Source organism: Stenella coeruleoalba, assembly GCF_951394435.1.
Source record: "Stenella coeruleoalba genome assembly, chromosome: 4".
NCBI classification, from domain to species: domain Eukaryota; kingdom Metazoa; phylum Chordata; class Mammalia; order Artiodactyla; family Delphinidae; genus Stenella; species Stenella coeruleoalba.
This window is the reverse complement of record NC_137149.1, coordinates 1,126,706-1,140,992: the sequence shown is the minus strand read 5'-3', so window position 1 is coordinate 1,140,992 and position 14,287 is coordinate 1,126,706. Positions and strand designations below refer to the sequence as shown.

The following is a 14,287-nucleotide window of genomic DNA, read 5'->3' as shown; positions in this document are numbered from 1 at the left end:
CTGGCTGCCCTTCTAAGCAAACCTTTCCCTTCCCCACGGCAGCCGTCAGAGTTCTGACTGAGGGCGCGTTTCAAGGAATTTAAGGGTTTCACTCTGATAGATATCTTTCATGGAATGTTTTACAATCCTCAGTTGTAACAACTCAAAAACCGTTTTCGAAATACTGTCCTCACATGAGTGCAAGAGCACCACGGGCAAAGCCAAGTCCGAGGAAGCGGCGAGCGAGCCCTGGGGACGGACACGCGCGCGCACACACACCTTCCTGATGTCCCTCTTGGCCACCAGGCCCCAGCCTTTGCCGTCCGTCTTGATGATCTTGGTCTCGGGGTACTGGCGCTTGGTGAAGCACTGGTTCTGGCAGGACTCGCCCGCGGGGCACACCTGCGGGTGGCACTCGAACATCAGCATGCGGTTCAGACACTCCGAGTCGGAGCCGCAGGGGTTCTCGTCGGTGGGCTTGCAGTTGCACTTGGGGATCTCGGAGATGTCCGCCGTGTGGATCTGCACTTTCCCGTAAGGCTTGTTCACCTGCAGGCGAGAGCCGGCGCCTCAGCCCACTCGCCCCCGAGTGCTTCCAGAGTCCCGGCTGCCGCGCCTGCCCCACCCACCCAAGCCTCCCGGCGGCCTTTCAGACTCAGGCCAAGTGGGGACGCGGCCGGGAGGCAGGCGGAGGCGGGCCCAGCCCTGCCCTGGGAGCTTCGCGAGGTGGGCTGCAGGGCAGTCCCCCCAACACCCCGTGCTGGCTCATCTTAGCACTGTGTTCTTCGTTCATCTGAGAGCCAGGCCGTGGTCGGAGGAGAGAGAACCGCGTGGGACCGCTCAGTGATGCGGGGCACCCAGCCAACACCACGAGACCTGATCCCCTCGCAGACCCCCTCACCCAGCGCACAGAGGCGCCCAAGGAGGCGGGCACACGGCGGCCCCGCCCTCGTCAACGCACAGCTCCTTGTTAAGAAACCAGAGCAAACGATAAAGCAGCAGCGAGAATTGAAAAGAAACTAAAGCAGAGATGAGCAGCTCCGGGGAAACCGTGGTGAGAGACGCCCTCTTCCCCCCTGGGGGAGAGACTGCAGTGATGCCAGCGCGTTGGGGGAAAATCCGGAATAGGCCTCAGGAGTCCCAGTTTCATGCTCTCTGACCCAGTAATTGCATGGCTGGGAACTCCTCCCAAAGACAAGACTAAACACACATTAGTAGAGGGAATGCTTCCTTCACACAGACATTGACTGCAGTCCAGATTTTAGGAGCAAAGACTGAGCCCCTGAGCTGCCAGAAGTTGGCCAGCACGCGTCGAGAGGCCGCGGGGCCCCGGGCAACAGGGTGCGGGTGCACTGGCTTGCCAAGCGTGGTCGGCTGCGGGGCTCCAGGCCCACGCACTGGGAAACACGGCCCCTGCCCTCCCTCCTGCGCTCCCCACACCCCGAGGCGGAAGGGCGCTCTATCAGGGGCTCCGGCCGCGCACTGGCCTGGGGGGGCCACCGCTCCTCTGAGCCTGTCTGCGGCACTTGGTGACAGCGTACGTGGTCTGGGAGGTCGGCCTGTCCCTCTGCCCCTCCTGCCTCAGGCAGCCTGGCCAGGACTGTAGTTCTAGCCCCCGCTGACCAGCAGGCTGAGCCTCACCCGGAGGCAAAGCAGAGACCGCCTGGGCAGAGACCCCTGCCCACACCCCGTGCCCCCGTGTGGCAAAGGACACGCCGGGTGGCGACGGCATCTTCTCCCCGCCTAGGACGCCTCGTGCAGCTGTCCTGGGCACAGACCCTCGCTTGTGGCCAGCCTCCTGGCCGCCGAGCCCAGCCTGGGGAGGAAGAGTCCGCGGGCCTGAGAGCGACTCACCCCCACCCCCGCCCCAGCGCCGCCAGGATGGTCACCTTGATGTGCTTGTAGGGTGGGGGCCTGCGCGCGCTCTCCTGCGTTTCTCGGGCTTCCCTTTGAAGCTTGATTTCACGGAAACGAGCTTCGGCTTCTTGCAGTGCTAAAAAGTCAACAATGTGTGAGTGAAAGATTTTAGCAAATCAACACATCCGCCCTTTACGCTCTGCATTTTAACGGTTTAGTCTAAACTTCCATCTCACTGCTAAGTGTTGTCTGCGGTTTCCTTAAGACCAGAGGTGGGCCGCACGGCATCCACACAGACGGGAGCTCGGGGACGCCCGCTGGCTAGAGAACCCGGGGGCAGCTCGGTGGGGCCTCTCGGCGAGGGAGCGCGGCACGTCCGCCCTCCGCACCTGCCAGCCGACCCTAAGCCCCCACACGCGTCCACGTCCGGCGACCTCCCTTTTGTAACAATCCTTGAGAAAGCTGAGGGGTCAGCTGTGCGGAGGCCCCAGGCGAGCAGAGGGCCCGCGGCCACCTCCCCGGAGGGGGCGAGGGCACAGGCCCCACTTCCCCACCGTCCTCACTTGCCGCCCGTCCCGTCCCCTCTGGTCAACGGAGCGAGACCTGCGTGCCGTCTTCTCTGTCCCCACCCAGGCTGTGGAGTTGGGGGCGGGGCGTCCTGTTGACCTGCCCACACCTGCCCCTCCGGGCACCTGAGTGTCTGCTCATGGGCAAAGGGAGCCCGCAAGCCGGTGCACAAGGCCCGGACCGCAGGCCAGTTTCCTGCACGCCGCCATCTCACGTAAAGGCAAGCGGTAAGGGATTCCTGGAAATTAGTACGCAGATAATTTCTTAAAAATAGCTTTAATGCGTGTTAGTGAAAGTCACCACAGACCAATGTTAGAAAAGTCATTAAACAGTACCTCTTACCCTCTGCTTCGACAAACCAGTCTACAGACCTACTTTTTTCTAACGTAAAGTACAGCCGGAATGCTGAGTCCAGCGTTTTCTACAGAAGTCAAACATTTGGAAGCAGAAATGAGGACTGGCAAGGGCACCCGAGCGCGCTGTCTCCGACCACCTGGGAACCAGCCTCCGTACCGTTTTTGAAGACTCTTCCGATCCCGCTGACCCCCTGGTAGCGGCTGCCCCGGTCCCCCTCCATGTACGGGAACACTCGCGCCTGATGCGTCCAGTAATAATCTTTAGACCCAAAGAAAAACACAGGGAATTCTCCAATCTCGTGCTTCATTTTCTGAATATTTGGGGGAACATTTTTGGGATGGCAAACTTCTGCCGGCCACCATCTATTATAAATATTAAAAACAGGATTCACAGACTCTTCAGAGAGAGTGACAGTAATTTCAATGCGTTAAGTTCTGTAAAGTAAAAGAAGACATTTGAACAAGGAAAGAGGGGCAGGCGCCTCCTCCCACACCTGTAGTTCCCCAGCTTCACCCAGATGATGTCCTGGAAGTGCAGCTTCTTCCCGGCCCTGCAGTCGTTGCAGAACCAGCTGCCGTCGGGCATCTCGATGTTCAGGCAGTCGGGGTGGAAGGCCGCCGGGCAGGACTCGCAGCACAGCAGGCTTCCCCCTGCACAGAGGGCGCCGTTTAGCCGCCCCTCCCCCCCGCCCGGCTCAGCCCCGCGGCCTTCCCAGTCTACAGCTCTTACCCTCTGACCCTCAGACAGTAGCTTAAAGAGTCACCTGCACATTAACACAAAGCACGTTTTGTTTTCACCACTAACGATGTCCCACAAGCCTGTGAAACGGTCACAGTTAACTCAGCTCCCACGTATGCGACTCTACATGTGCAAGCACGGGGCGGCGGCAGGAGGGTGGAGAGCCAAGGCCCGAAAGGCGCTGCAGCCGGGCCCACCCTCGGCCCTGGGAGCCAGGAGGAGCAGCGCCCCGACCGTCCAGATGGACCCGATGGGAGCGCAGGGCCGGCCGCAGGGGGCTCCTCACCTTTGGAGCACACGAAGCACCAGCTCACGTTGACATGGGCGTGATGCCTCTTGCCCTTCCGGGCAGTGAAGTGGTTCGTGCAGATGACGCTGTTGGACGCGATCACCGAGCATCCCGCCGCCAGACACGCGTCCCCACCATGGTAGGCGACCGGGCATCGGACACACCGCATCATTTTACCTGGAGAAGGGGAGACACCCCAGAGCCCAAGGCACTGAGCAGAGCACCCCAAGGAACCAAGCCTCCACAGGTGTGCAGGGCTGCTGCGGAAATACACTGGAAGCAGTTGATGAACAAAATAACTAGAGTGGGAGGGTAAGGATATTTATTAGACGTCATGAAAACACATTTCCTTAAGGCGACGGTGCTTCTAAACGATGTCAGAAAACCGTTAGGCATTTAAAACGCTGTTTTCTAAAATGAGGTCAACCAGGGTTTCTCGGGGGCCCGCGGGGCCGTCCTGTGCATGGGACGGTGTTTAGCAGCACCCCGGCCTCTACCCGCTGGGCGCCAGCAGATACCCCGCAGCATCTCCAGACACGGCCGTGTGTCCCCTGGAGGGCCGGCTGAGAACCGCTGGCGTCAGGAAGCAGAGGTAACCCGCCACCCCCAATCCCACAGACCTAACGTGACAATAACGTAGACGTGACTGCATTTTAAAATATTTTTCTCGCACGTGAAGGACCATTAAAGCCAGAACAAACAGAATCCATCAAAATGGCTCAAAGGCCTCCCGCTCCTAAAGCCAGGGATCTTTAAGACAACACTTAGGGCAGGAAGGAAGGAGACTCTCAAGAAAGACCCTAACCCCACCCCGTGCGGAGTCAGTGACAGGAGAACCACCAACCGCTCCTCCAAATCCACATCCGGGGGGACAAGCCTGACAGCCCCTGCCTGCCCTCTACGCGCCTAGGACCGTGTCAAACCGGCACGGAGGCTCTCGCTCGTGTCTGTACCTTTCGACGGCCTTGGGTTCGAGGGGTTGGAAGCATGGCAGCTCAGGCAGCTGTGCAGAGGGCAGCGGAAGCCCCGGCTCTCGAACACCGTCAGCGGGAACTTGCGCACGCAGGCCTCGTGGTAGAACTTCCCACACTGTGACACGACGCAGCGCTTGACGTCGGTCTTGCTCTCCTTACACACGAAACACGAGTGAATCCCTGACGGGGTCGGAGGGGCGGAGAGAGGGGCACAGAACAGGACCTGAGCTGCAGCTCCTCGTGGCTGGAGCACCGGCTCCTCCTTCAACCCCGCCGGGATCTGAGCCCCGGCTCTGCCGCAGGGACAGGCTCGTCTGACCAGGCGGCCCAGGCGGGGCGCGTCCTCAAACGAGCGAGGAGCTCTGGGGAAGGGGCTCCTCCCAAGAAAGGCTCCCACCCTCCCTCCGAGGGCAGCAGACCAACTGCAGAGGTGCCCCACGGCCGGCCCCGGGGGCTCCCGGGAAGGCTCCGGGTGTCCTCCCGACACGGCACCAGGTGTGAAGAGTCCGGCCAGGGGACGGGAGGTGGACAGTGACCTCAGCCGAGAGCCGGAGCACACGGCGGGGCGGGGCGGGGCACGGAGGGACGGGGCGGGGCGGGGCACGGAGGGGCGGGGCGGGTCACGGAGAGACGGGGCGGGGCGGGGCGGGGCGGGGCGGGACGTACCTGAGGTGCACTCGCTGCACGTGAACCTCCCCTCCGGCCTCCGGGAGAGGCCCAGGCAGGCCAGGTGGAAGGCGCCGCAGCAGGGGCCCTCGCACAGCACCAGGCTGCCTGGCTTCTCGCACAGCTGCAGGCGACAGGGGCGCGAGACCAGGTGTGAGAAACAAAACTCCACACGATCCCCCGACCCCCAGGGCTCTGGGGCCCCGGCTGAGGGGTGGGAGGAGGGCCGACGAGGCCGGGCTCCCCGACCGGCTGCTCAGAGGCCGCCCGCCCCTCACCTGACACACGTGCTCCTTCTTGGCGGTCACTCCTCGTTCAGACCTTTTAGACGAGACGGACACTTCGGTCTGGGTTTCGTCCGCACTCTCGTCTGGGGACTCCGGGGGCTCGTCTCCGGGGCCATCCGAGACCTGGGAGGAAAGAGGCGGACGACAGTTCACAGTGGCCGCCAGCAGCCCCGCCAGCTCCCCTCACACGCGGCCACCACTGGTGTCCGTGACAACACACTTGCCGATAAGCTGTGTACAAATTCGGAAACGGGCTCCAACCCGCTTGATTTTTGGTACACAATGTGCGCAAGGGGCACAAGGCTTAACAGCCTCTCCCCATTCCTTAAAAGTGAAGTAACTTTTATGAAAACCCAATTTGGTCTAGTAGGTGACCTAAGACGGGCTTGGGGACCCAGAATCTTGGCTTTTCTTACCCGATCTGCTAAAGGTTCAACTACCTTAAGGGAAGGGAAACAAGTTAACCTCCAACATGCTTTTGTGTCAAGTGCAGGCCTTGGTGGCGCGATCGTGTCACTCCGACCGTGGTCAGACGGTCGGCGACCCGGGACGCGCGTGCTCACCGAGGTCAGGAGCCGGTCTTCCAGACTCATCGCACCCGTAACTGACCGCCCGCCCGTTCGCCTCCCCCCACGGGGACAGGTGGGGAGGGGGCACACGCTGCCGCCTGTGCCCACGGCAGTCCGCGCGACAGGCGGAGAGACGGGGACTCGGAGCAAATGCGGTGACTCACGGGCCGTGTTCCGTCCGTCTCGCCTTCATTTACCAGCGATGAGTGAGGCCGGGCTACAGCCTCCCCTCATCACTGTACACGGCTTTTTCCCTCACTTGACCAGCAATAGCAAATCTTTAAATAGAAATCAATAAATCTTTAGTCAGAAAACTTTCTCATATATAAAATTCAGGTTTGTTTAAAGCCTAAAAACACATTTGGTATTTATCTGATGTTTATCAAATAAATGTTGAAAACTGGATTTTTCAACAGAGCAAACGTATAAGCTGCATCTCCTGCACACCTCAGTAATCACAGCAACCAGTAAGTATGATCTAGGCTTGCTGGTTGCCGGTGAACACAAAGCTAGAAATGGAATCGGGCCACACTGTGTTTTAAAAAAAAAAAACACCAAAAACAAAAGGAACCCCAGCAGGCCATTGACCCAATTCCGTAGCCTCAGCAGTGAAATGTTCCCAGATTTACCTCCCTGAAATTACGGGGAGCAGCAGAAGGAAAAGCCCTGATAAAACAAAGGGGTTTTTGCTGACTCGGAACCTGGTGTTGAAGTGGGCTGACTTTTTCGAGGGCTGTGTTGGCTGACTTGGCACCGGTGGCAGGGTGACGGGTGTGTGGGCCACCACGCCAGCCTGGGTGCTCTCCTAGGCTTGACAGCGTGAACAGCACTACAGCACAGGCCTCAGCCCGCTGCCGCGAGGCTGCCCAGTGCAGCCCTCCCCTACGGCTCACCTCCTAACCCTCCACACTGACACCCCAAAGAAGGCCGTAAACTGGAAGAATGCTCTGAGTTCAAACCCCAATTCAACGTGTCCGTCAGATGCAGGGTCACAGATGGGGGCGAGCACCCGAGGCGAGTCTGTAGCAGGTGCTGGGGCAGCCGGGCACTGGGAAGGGCAGCAGCCCCGCTGGCCCTGGTCCCACTAGGCCGCCTGAGAACCGAGGCCCAAAGAAAGGGCCTTCACGTGGGCTCCAGGGAAGAGCCCGGTGCCCGACCCACCAACCCAGGTTCTTCCCTCAACGTGGCTGCAACAAATTTAAAAGCTAAAAAAAAAAAAAGAAAAAGAAAAAAGAAAAAAAAAAAGGAAAAAAGAGAAAGAAAAAATGCACGGAGAGAAAGACAGAAAACACAGACCAGTCCTGGGTCAAAGGAAGGAACAGCACCTTTTATTTAAGATTTACAGAAAAAGTGAGCACGTTTCCACTTGGAGATATTTCCTAAATTAACAAAGTCTGGTTTGAGGAAATAAACACTGAATACATATTTTGAATGGAAGTATAAATGTTCACGACACACACGAGGCGCATGTCCTGATGGGTCTAAGATACACACACAGCATCAGACCTTACAACAGCACAGTCCGTGACGGGCGCGGGAGGGTCCAGCTTCCATCCCACCGCACCCCTTCCCCGCGACTCAGCGGACCCCTAGCACGCGGCCGGCCGGGGGTCTGAGGGCAGAGCGGGCGGGCACCTGGCTCCGGCTGCAGGCTCCACCTCCACGTGCACCAGGGGCCGGTACTTACTCGGAGATGCGTTTGTGAAAGCGACACATTCACCTGCACGGTCCCAACACAGTCCCAAATCTCAGGCTACGACCTCTACGGTCTATTCCATATCCAATAGGATGCATTCGGAAAGAGAAAAACGCAGTGACTGAGTGGACGGACGCGGACTGCGGGCACTTCCCGCCGCGCCCGAATCCACCAGAGCCATGCCTGCGGCTGCTCGACCAGCAGCTTAGCTCCTGACTTTCCAGTTTCCTCCAGTCTGAAAATACTCTACTCTACTCAGTATGTGACAGCACGGAACTGCCCGTTTGCCTCAGAAATACATTCCTCTACGGGCAGAGAATGCGGTCTCCGTGATCATTACAGGGATTTTTCAGGATGATCATTAACGAACATAATGTAACCTAGTGAACACATTTAAACCGACTTCGAGAAGCGACTCGTGCGCATCCCAGGCAGGTCCCTCCCTGCCGGGGCTGGAGAGCAGTCCCCTACGCCTCGGACAGAGTTACAGTGAGGTTCAAATCTTTTAACAAAACACATCCCTTCACAAGTTGAACACTACATCATTTTTAAAATACAATTACAGACCTTGAACAACAGATATTTCTATAAACCAACATTACTTTTATGTTTAAGTTACGCTTTTGTAAAGGAAGAAACAGATAACTAGAAGTGTGTTCACATAGGATTTTGGATTGACAAATGATACGAATCCTGTGCCCAGGAGATTTAATGAGCTTAAAGTCAAAAGACTAATCTCAAACAGGTCTTCCAAGTTAATATCACAGTGAAATATTAGGGTGGGATTAAAGTAATTTGTAAATTAGTCATTCATCACCTGAAATACTACAATTCAAACAAAAGTTATTGAACTTGCATTAAAGCAACCCCTCTAGATGACACGGCTCGACCCTTCCCAGCTGCCCCTAAAGTCCAGGTCTGAGTCATGGGAGCACACCCTGGCACTATCCTCACACCCACCTCCTAACCAGGCAGCTCCTGTGAGAACCGACAGCCCCAGGAGGTGACAGTGAGAACCACGCGGTGACCAGGCAGGCCGTGGAGCTGCTGTTCCAGACGCAAGGCCAGCCCTTGTCACAGATAAAATGAGTCTCTAAAATGTCCTATCAACCCAACATTGTCCCAACTGTGTCCCCAGCGGGGGCTGTCCCACAGAGAGTGGGCTAGAGAGGGGAGCTGGGGAGGGGCCAGCGCTGAGCGACCCACCCCACCCCCACTGATGGGCCGGGCTGCCCTCCCCAGCCTCAGCCGTTTCTGGAAGGTGCAATATGCCCCAGACGGTTAGCACATGCTTCGAAACACATGCCAAAGAGTATATGCAAAACCCCAACACCTACATTCAGGCCAGAAAACGCTGTAGCCATGGATCTACCAGGTAACCAGGTAGCTACAAAGGCATCTCACAAGATGAGGCCTGTCTGGTTCCTGAACAGACACTGAGCAGGCGGGAGGGCCCCCCAGGGTGTCCTCGCTGGTGGAAATGCCCAAAGTGAGTGGCCCCTGACCCTGGCAGTACAAGCAACAAGATGGAGGGATGCAAGGCATGTGTTTGTTACCTGCAAAGGACACCCAACTTCCCATCACTGCCAAGCAAATCACCACTAATTTCTAATATTCTAGGTAAAACAGCAAAAACAGTACTTAAAAGGATGAAACTCAATTTCACTGACCAAAAATCCTAAAATATACAGGAGTCAGCATATTTCTTAAAAAAAAAAAAAAAAAAGGAAAGCCAATCATAGATTTGAGAGCATTTTGAGAAACCTTTTCTAATAAGATAGTGATATTTCGGTTCTTTCAGCAGAAGACTGTAATTTAGATTCATAATCTAAAAGATAAAACTGAGTCCTCAACAACTACTACTTCTGTTCACAGGTTTCTAAAAGCCGAGGTGGTGAAGCTATTGATTTTAAAGCAGAAATGCTAGTTCCACACTAAGTCAAGGCCGCTCTCACACGTCCACATACAAACGACCAGCTGTGACCAGAACAACCTTCAACGTGAACTAACACCTGAAAGGAGCAGAGGAGCTTCAGAAAGGAGCTGAGTCAGAAACAACCAAATGGAAAAGGGATCGGGCACACTTGCCGAAGTCACAGTGACTGTCCTCCCCAGCTCCCCTTTCAGACAGGAGTCCCTCCTGGGCCGGGGCTGGGGGGGTGCCTTCTTGCCCACCTGGGGCCGCACGAGGCCTCGCCCAAGCCAGCCAAGAGTCACCCTCCAGGCAAGCACTGCTCCTTCTACTGGACTCATCAAATGGACAGAGGACGCTCCTTTATATAAAACACTTACACTGCTACTGAAATGATGAACAAAATCTCAGCTCTTCATCTGCCACAGTGGGCCCAACGTCCAGGCTTTTGGTGGAGAACCCTAATTTTAAGCCCACACCTGGGCACCTTTTATGTTTTCGGAAGTGGATGCTAATTTACAGTCTGGCTTTTCGTTAGAACATTTCTAAGACAGACTCGATAGGTATGAGAGTCACCCCCAGTCTGGCCACGCTCACACAACCCAGACCTAACCCTGGGGGAGCAGACCAGGGCCCAGGAGACCGAGAGGGGCGGCAAACCTCGCCTTTCCGCTGTCCTCTGCTCCGGTGTATTCAGCTGCTCCCGCCCCCTACCACGGCAACCTCTTGAAATGGCCAACCCCCCCCCGCCCCCGCCGTCCCACTCCCCGGCCCTGAGCACTCCACTTGAAACGTTCCTGTGGTTCTGCGTGGACTTCCCATGAAAACCACGGCATCAAGCACAGCTAACGCTGGGACGGGGACCTCACAGAGACCACCCGGGAGCAGGCTACCCCTCCCACACTCACACACGGCAAAAAGCCACCCTTTTGCCTTACGTTTCTGAAACTCTGCTTCCTTGTGAAACTTCGCTTAGGTTCCTTGTCGGTTTTCAGGAATAGCCTCCTTAAAATGGCGAGGTTCCTTTCAGCTGGGAGGTGTCACGTGCGAGACGCTCGACAGGGCTGGGAGGCAGCCACCTAGCCCCCCACAGCTGAAGACTCTGGGGAAGGTGCACAAGGAGACAGGAGTCCGGGGCGGCAGTGGGAGCAGCTCTACCCACCACGGCACGGGCCCAGGGGGGCGCTCCGGTGCCGCGGGCTCCCTTCATCTCTGGAACAGCTACCGTCTCAGCTTCTGTACACTCAGACTAGTGTCCGCCCGCGGCCTCCCGTTTTGTTCCAGAGGCCCTCCTCGCAGCCACCTCCCCACCAGGCCCAAGCGTGGCACGTGGAAGGAGCGGTCACGGCAGTGACTCTGTGCATGGTACAGCCAGTCACCTCAACAACTGTCAGCTCAAATGACCAAAGACCAGGGTGAATCAGCGTTACTTTGACCTTAGGAAATGAAGACATTCCGCGCTCAACAGCAGCGTAATGAATCTGTACTCCTGCAGACAAACTACTGCCTGACCCTAAGCTCTTTCAAAGCAGGAGCCCCTTCCACTCCCCTCCTTCGGGAAGCTGTGGGCAGGCCCTCTCGGGAACTCTGCCCCCCACCAGCGCTCCTCAGCGAGACCACAACAATGCTGACTACATCTGCCTCTGCCTGCTGGGCACCTTCCCGCCTGCCTTGGGATGAGCTCCCCGCCAACCAGCGCTGAGACACACTGCGTCGCCCCCTCCCCCTCTCCTGCACTCACCCCTATTTACTCAGCTGAGGCTAAGTCTACGCTGCTCCTGTGGACACAGCATCGAGTCATCCCCATCAAAAAGGAAGGCGCCCCTTTCTCTGCTGGCTCCTAACCCACCCATCACGTGTCGGTCGCTGGCTGGCTACCAACTCAAAATCCATCATGCCATAATTTCAAACAAGTCTCCTAATCCTGACTGTCAAAGGCCTTCCAGGCTCGAGTCTTTACTTTGGGTAATGGCTTCTTGAACTAGGGTCATTTTTACACCACCGTTCTTCCACATTTTAAAATTTAGTGACTGGTTCTCTGAGAACCCTCATCAGTCCCGAGCTCCTCCACGTCCCTTAGGGACAGCGTGACTGAGGCCGTCCTGGAGGCCCCGTGTCCACGGAGTCTGAGCAGAGTCGCGCCCCCAGCCACCGTCCAGTACCCGGAAGCACCAGTCAAGCCCGGCGTGTGCCGCTTCTAGGGTTACTTTATCCCCACGCGCACAGTGCAGTCAAGAGGATTGCTTTTCATGCCGAAGCAAAATTTATACTTTGGGATAAAAATGGAATGATGGTGATTTTATTATTTTTATTGTTATAACCATTATTGTCACAATAGCGAACCACTAAGTCCTTGCAAGGCGCCAGGCACCCCAAGTGTTTTACATGCGTTACACTACTTAATGGTTTAGAACACAAGTATTAGTGAGAAACTCTCATTAAAGGAAAAACACACCTGAAGAGTCCACTCGGAATGAACCGAGTGCTACCGGCCTGGTAACGTGAAGAGCCCTCCCGCCTCTATGACCTGAAGGGCACGGAGGCCTTTCCTCACCATGCAAACATGCGGACACCCTGGGGCACACCAGGTGGTCACCCAAGATTGAGACATTTAATATAATGGCTCATGTTCTACAAAAGCAACCAATGAAGAGGTTGGTGTAAATAACCTGATTATAGGACCCCCCCCAGATAAGGGTTATTGAATCAAAAGAGTTAAATGGTTCACAATGATACTGTAAATGACATTTTTTTCCTACAAATTTACTATAGCTAGTGTCATAGTAAAACTGTTTAGTAAAAAAAGACAGAATCAAAAGTCTTCCTGCCTTTTATGTTGGAAATTAGGTCACTATCTACAGGATTGAATACATTCCATTAGCAATGAGAACAGTCAACGAGGACTCTTTTTAATGTGTGCTGTTTGTTCATTTTTGAAGGTACAGGTGCTGACATTTTTTTCAATAAAAATTCAGTTAAGTTATGAACTAGAGGAGAAAAACGACCTCTAACAGGATGAACCTCTTCAGTGTGCTGTCCTTGTCACACGCCCAGGACAGCCCCTGATCGAGGGCATCCTTTCAACTTGAAATCTACATTGACCACTGGAATATGAATGTGTTTCTGTTATGAGATGAATGTGATTGGTTAAATGGCCTTGATTAGGTATCTTACCTTGGTCTTAAAATTTGTTATCTGTTTTCTTCATTGTATGTGTTATTAATACCAGTAAAAACAGATTATCACACATCTTCCATAACTGATTGTGAAAGGAATGCCACTGAGTGTGCACGATGACACGCCGCCTGCAGCAGACATCTTGGAAAATTACATCATTTTAAGTGCAGTACAGAGCAGCTGAGTTCAAATCCAACTTGGCTGGTGTGGGCTCCCATAAAAGCTGTTACCAGTAAAGGCGAAAAAAATAAGAATTTGCTCTACTAAGGGAATAAGAAATGAAATTACAAAACACTTAAATCACATTAATTACTTCCCAGGCCTTTGTCATGCAAGTGTGTGATTTTAATCTGTCCTCCTCATTAGGGGATGCAGTACTACTATGGAATAACTATTCTAATGTAAGGTTTTATTGATCACATATACCTTGTGTGAGAGGAATTTAGACCACAACATGACCTAAAATGTCTTGAAACACCAACCCTATGAAAATTCCTTATTTTAATCAATGGTGTTGAAAGGAGAGAATATAAACATGCAAAGGGCATGTGACTCACCCCGAATAAGGGGCCAGTCTGAACCCTGCACACAGCAGCCCCATGGTCGCCCAGTGCCCACCAGAACCGGACCTAGCGGCTTCTAGAATGTTTCTTTACAACACTGCGCTCTGCCTCTCGTGCTAAAGGGCACTGAGCCTGGCAGAGGTCGTAAATGTGCACTGTAGCTCAGTAGTGTTAACACAGAGACAGACAAGCCTTCTTGTTCACCTAAAGCGCTTTTAATAAAAATGAACTCTAAGGTGAGATTTATATAAACTGCACAAAAGTGGCCTGATAGAAAAAGCCTAGTAACTTAAATGTTTTATGTAAGGAACAGAATGCACACTATAGACTCTATGTACCACCTTCAAGATGCAAAATGGTGTATGATTTTAATGTATTTAGTATAAATGTATTTAATAATCTACTTCTGAAGTTCTAAAGAATTAAAAATCAATTAAGCCTAATGATTGTAAAATGCTTCATCTAAGTCTTCCCAAGTTCAGAACAAATGTCTAAGCCAGGAAGATGAAACTCATCCTGGTCAAAACCAATGTCAGACCGTCAGGCGTGTCCGACAAACATGTTTCACCCTCTAGCCGCCATCCTGGCCCCGCGGTGAGCTGCTCTAGATCCACGCCTCTAACCCACACGACTCACGACCAGGAACAACAGACAAG

The 14,287-nt window shown here is 54.6% G+C and overlaps 1 protein-coding gene across 6 annotated transcripts in view; it reads right to left on the bottom strand.

The window, feature by feature from the left end:
- Window positions 1-14,287, bottom strand: part of NSD2 (nuclear receptor binding SET domain protein 2) — a 73,921-nt gene that overhangs the window by 9,303 nt on the left and 50,331 nt on the right. For 4 of the 6 annotated variants that reach the window (XM_079919892.1, XM_079919893.1, XM_079919890.1 and 1 more), the window contains exons 10-17: window positions 5,706-5,837; window positions 5,428-5,551; window positions 4,741-4,941; window positions 3,785-3,964; window positions 3,254-3,410; window positions 2,917-3,122; window positions 1,869-1,972; window positions 259-528 (exon numbers count right to left, since the gene is read on the bottom strand). In XM_079919892.1, the coding sequence (XP_079776018.1) occupies window positions 259-528; window positions 1,869-1,972; window positions 2,917-3,122; window positions 3,254-3,410; window positions 3,785-3,964; window positions 4,741-4,941; window positions 5,428-5,551; window positions 5,706-5,837 (1,374 nt within the window). Of the gene's footprint in view, window positions 1-258; window positions 529-1,868; window positions 1,973-2,916; window positions 3,123-3,253; window positions 3,411-3,784; window positions 3,965-4,740; window positions 4,942-5,427; window positions 5,552-5,705; window positions 5,838-10,761; window positions 13,292-14,287 lie in introns of those variants that run through there. The other 2 variants (XM_079919894.1, XM_079919895.1) reach the window with 2 other exon arrangements.